Raw genomic sequence first — 4,253 nt, 5'->3', positions numbered from 1 at the left:
AGGATGAGTAGGGCCAACCTCAAGCTTAAGTTTTTTTTTTCCAATTTTAAAGAAAATATAAGATTAAAATTTAATTTCTATATTTTTATTTCTAACTTTTAATCCTCTAATTTTTCGGATTTTAAAATTTATTTCTAATTCTTTTTATTAAATATTTTATTGACCCGATTTAGATAAAATCGATCGAATTGAACAATAATCCGATCCTTAGAACGAGCTACTACCAACCTCCAAAGCCTTTTTTTGAGTGAAAACTTGAAAATAGGAAAAATAAAACATTGGAAATGATAAAACTCGAACTCCAAATTCCATGGATGTTATGATAATAATAAAATACTGCATTAACATCAATAATTTCAATTCACCATGTATGGCAAGAGCTGCAAATTACAGTGAAGATATACAAATCAGATCACAAATGTCAAATTAATTACAATTACAAGTATGGAGAACCATAACTATCACATTTCACCATCCATGTTACTCGGACTCAGATGAGTGTCATATAAAGATATGTTTTCAACATTCGTATGATCAATTTAGTGCACTATTAAAAAGAATTAAATAAGCTCAAATTGTAATAAAATTAACATTTACTGTATGAAAAAATGTCTTGAAATTTTTTTTTTCAATTGCAGTACAATTCCAAACAAAAAATTTCATTTACGGGACCATAAAAACTTAAAAGTATTATCCCTGTTAAACAATAAATGATTCCTTTTTTTTAAAACAGCAAATGTTAACTCTATTCCAAATTGGCCTCACTTGATTCTTTTTAATAGTATAGGGACTAAATTGATCTATTTAATAATAGAGAGACTAATTTGATCAATTCCCTATAATAGAGGAACCTCTCAAGTACATTTACTGTTTTTCTATATATTTGAAGAATCATATTCTTATACACATGTTCGAATATGAAGCAAATACAGGCATGTTAACGAAAAGTCCGAGTAAACGTAGATTACCATTATATAGCTTTCTTGAACCATCTTGGCAATCTCAATGAAGTTTTCATTCCCATTCTTGTAAGGAACAATGAATACAAGAGGTGCAGCAAGAACACAAAGGAGGCACTATTGAGCAAAACCTGTTGAATTTAGCACAATAACAGTTTTAAGTGTTTCGAGTACCCGAAAACGAAAGAAAGTAAGAGAGCGTAAAGGTAGTTCAACTGTACCAAAATACCAAATAAGGTATATATGAAGTTCATCGATGGAATCAAGTTGATACCAACAGCAGCAAAAATGTACGAGAGAGAAGCATGAATGTTTATGGTGATCTGAAGGCATTAGGAAAGAACTATGCGAGTTAATTTCCAATACTGAAGTACAAAGGCTAGAAATATAAAAAGGATATCGAACTCGAACTACCAGAGCCAGTATGTTTTCTCTAATTAAGAAAGAGGTTGTCAAGACATAGCCCACCAAACCGATCGCTCGAGCCTGCAATTGTCAACAATGGCAGTTCACGTTGTGAAGAAAGAATCATATCGATTCTAAGGAGAAAGAACATGCGATAGGGGAGAAGAAACTACAAGTGTACACAACGGAATCGTGACAGTCCAATCAGCTCCCGACCTGAGAAAATATAAGGCAAAATAGTGCACGAAATTAGTTAGTAATTGATAAAACACAAGGCATTCATCATACATATAGTAAAACAATATCACACATCATTCAGATACATTTCTATATGAAAAACTATAACAAACATATATAAAGGAAAGCACTACATTTCTTATACGCTATGTTGCTCCAACTCTTCATTTCTCCTAAAGTACGTAAGGGATCCAAATATATGAAAAAACTTTATTTTGAGCATACCCGTATTCGGTACATACTTGTATCCAATGTTCACTTCCAAGTTCTAGTAACATAGCTTATATGTAAAGCTTTAACAAACATACATAAGGGCAAAAACAACTAAATTACCTCCATAAAGCACCCATTACCAAACCAAGTATTCCGTGAGTAAGCTGCATGGGCAAGAAATGGAAAAAGTTAGTCAATCATCACCATATCGATGCAACTTTGGCAGAAAAAGGAAACTTTATCTAAAAGGGTATTTTACTTGGTCAATTCAGTTAAGAGCTGCAAATGAAATATACACTCAACACGAGTGAAACATGGCAAAAGCATATGAGACTTTTTTACTTAAAAAGCAAAATCATCAGAATGTTACGTCATTTGGTAAAAGGACCAGTTTACTTTTTGATCTAACATTCAGGGACCAATTTGCCCATCTTTTGAGTAAGAAGGGCAAAATGCAACCTGACTCCTAGTATAGGAGCCTCCATGCTACTTTTACTTGCGTCGTTTCTACCTAAAACCCCATTCACAAATATCAAACATGCACTTAATCATTATATCGCTGAAAAAGAAGTAGAGAGAGCACACAAGATTCTAATGGGAAATAGTTTAGTGGCTTAACTCAATACAGATCAAGCAAAATACGTTCAAATTTGATCAGATTCGGCTCACCAGATAGTTTATGGCTTTTACCGGGCCAGACAAGACAAACAATAACAAAACCGTCGCCACCTGCCACGAAAAAAGACCATCTCAATAGTTAGGCAACCGATAACTTTCGAACAGTATCGATACTCATTAGATCTTGATATGAGTTACAAACCAACTGTTTCCTCCCACACGCAACACCCCGTCGCATAGAGGAGATCACGATCGGCAATGAAAAGAAACACCCGAAGTAGTTCTGTTCGCAAAAATCAATCATAGTTGGCAACATGTATAGCAATAGTCCATAAACATGGCATGTAGTATACAAACAGTTGTTTCCACAAACCAAATATATAGAAGGTTCATATTGCAGAAATGTGAATTTTTACACTCTAAAAATGACCCATCAGAGAGAAATGAATGAATCAAAAGAAAGAACTCACCATACATGATTGAGTAAAACTACTTCAATCCAAGAGCTATACTCTGATGCATTATAAATTATATATATATTTGCTTCATATCAAAACAAATTTAACTATTATAAAGCTCAAAGCTAAAAGTTCAAAAAACACTAAAACCTTCTTTGTTATAATACAAAATATCATTTGACCTTAAACTAGACCATGAAGTATAATCTTTCCTATCTTACAACTCCCATTGCATGCTTTAAATATTATATATATAAACATAGCTTATAAAACAAAGTTAACTACTATAAAGCTAAAAGCTCAAAAATACTAAAACCTTCTCTATTATAATACAAAATATCACTCGACCTTAAACTAGACCATGAAATATAATCTTCCCTATCTCACGAACCCCATTGCATGCTTTAAATTTAAGCTTGAATTTGAATCATCTTCATGGAAATCTCAATTTCCAACCATTTACAGTTGCCTTGAGACAAAAGAAACCTTTTACATCTAACCTATAAACATTCACCTCTCTATGAGCTAATGAAACTAAAGACAATTAGAAGAACGATGAACACATTTCTCTAAATACAGTAATTCAATAAATGACCAAAAAAAAAGGTCATTTTGCAATTGGAAAATGAGAAAAAAAATACCTCAATTGCAAGGGAATTGCTCAAAAAGTAAACAAGTCCAGTAACAGCAGCAAACATGGAACACTCCACCAATCTCAGCGTCTCCCTGTAAACGACGCCGTTTTGTACCAAGTCTTCGAATTCCACAACCGACTCATTGCTGGGTCCTCCTCTCTCTTCTTCATCGTCGAAATAAACCGGCTGTTCGACCTTGGAAAGGCTCGAAAATTTGAAGGACCGGGAGGTTTTGGACAAGGAAAATGAAGATGGTCGGAAGGATAATTTGGGAAAGAGGTGAAGAAGGGAAGTAGGGTGGCGGGGAAGGGTAGTTTGGGAAATTCGGAGATGAGAAGGTTGGTGATGTTGGAATTTGAGGACGTTATTGTTCATTGTTTATGAGATTTTTGTCTCTGAAATCTGTTTTGTTTATTGGGTATTCGTCGTCGCCGTAAGCCGTGATATTGGCCATTGAGGAACCGGGAGAGGATAGGGGGATAAACGGGCCTTTTTTAGGCTGAAAATGGGCCGGGCTTCCCTCTTCGATGAGGGTTAAATTAGGGATGGGAAAGTTGTACACATATTTATGGGTCGGTTATTTGTTCGAAGAGAGAATTTAAACAAAAAATATTAAGTCGTATAAATGGGTTTTGGCAGAAAATTATATCCATTTAAAATATAGCCGAGATTGAGCTCAAACATTCGCTTCTTGAGCCTAGCTTGTTTTCAATATTTTTAATATAATA

General features: G+C 34.1%; 1 protein-coding gene across 2 annotated transcripts; it reads right to left on the bottom strand.

Annotated features, from left to right (window-relative positions):
* Nucleotides 1–317: 317 nt before the first annotated feature.
* LOC107898746 (uncharacterized) lies at nt 318–3,991 on the bottom strand. 2 transcript variants are annotated; one of them, XM_041091126.1, is made up of 8 exons: nt 3,532–3,991; nt 2,635–2,715; nt 2,484–2,543; nt 1,935–1,978; nt 1,538–1,580; nt 1,374–1,445; nt 1,189–1,282; nt 318–1,090 (listed from the first exon to the last, which is right to left on the bottom strand). In XM_041091126.1, exons 1-8 carry the CDS (start codon nt 3,898–3,900, stop codon nt 1,077–1,079), a joined length of 777 nt encoding a protein of 258 aa, XP_040947060.1. In that variant the 5' UTR covers nt 3,901–3,991; the 3' UTR covers nt 318–1,076. The 2 variants fall into 2 exon arrangements, with proteins under 2 accessions (XP_040947060.1, XP_016679757.1); XM_016824268.2 differs by having other exon boundaries at nt 1,181–1,282; nt 3,532–3,990.
* Nucleotides 3,992–4,253: the final 262 nt, after the last annotated feature.

Source organism: Gossypium hirsutum, chromosome D04, assembly GCF_007990345.1.
Source record: "Gossypium hirsutum isolate 1008001.06 chromosome D04, Gossypium_hirsutum_v2.1, whole genome shotgun sequence".
In the NCBI taxonomy this organism is placed as follows: domain Eukaryota; kingdom Viridiplantae; phylum Streptophyta; class Magnoliopsida; order Malvales; family Malvaceae; genus Gossypium; species Gossypium hirsutum.
This window is presented reverse-complemented; position numbering and strand designations above follow the sequence as displayed.

Coding starts and splice junctions, on each gene's coding strand:
- LOC107898746 (XM_016824268.2), bottom strand. CDS start 3,900: ATGAACAATAACGTCCTCAAATTCCAACATCACCAACCTTCTCATCTC. Junction 1,581..1,934: donor GTAATGGGTGCTTTATGGAG/GTAATTTAGTTG, acceptor ATATTTTCTCAG/GTCGGGAGCTGATTGGACTG. Junction 1,446..1,537: donor CGATTCCGTTGTGTACACTT/GTAGTTTCTTCT, acceptor TGACAATTGCAG/GCTCGAGCGATCGGTTTGGT.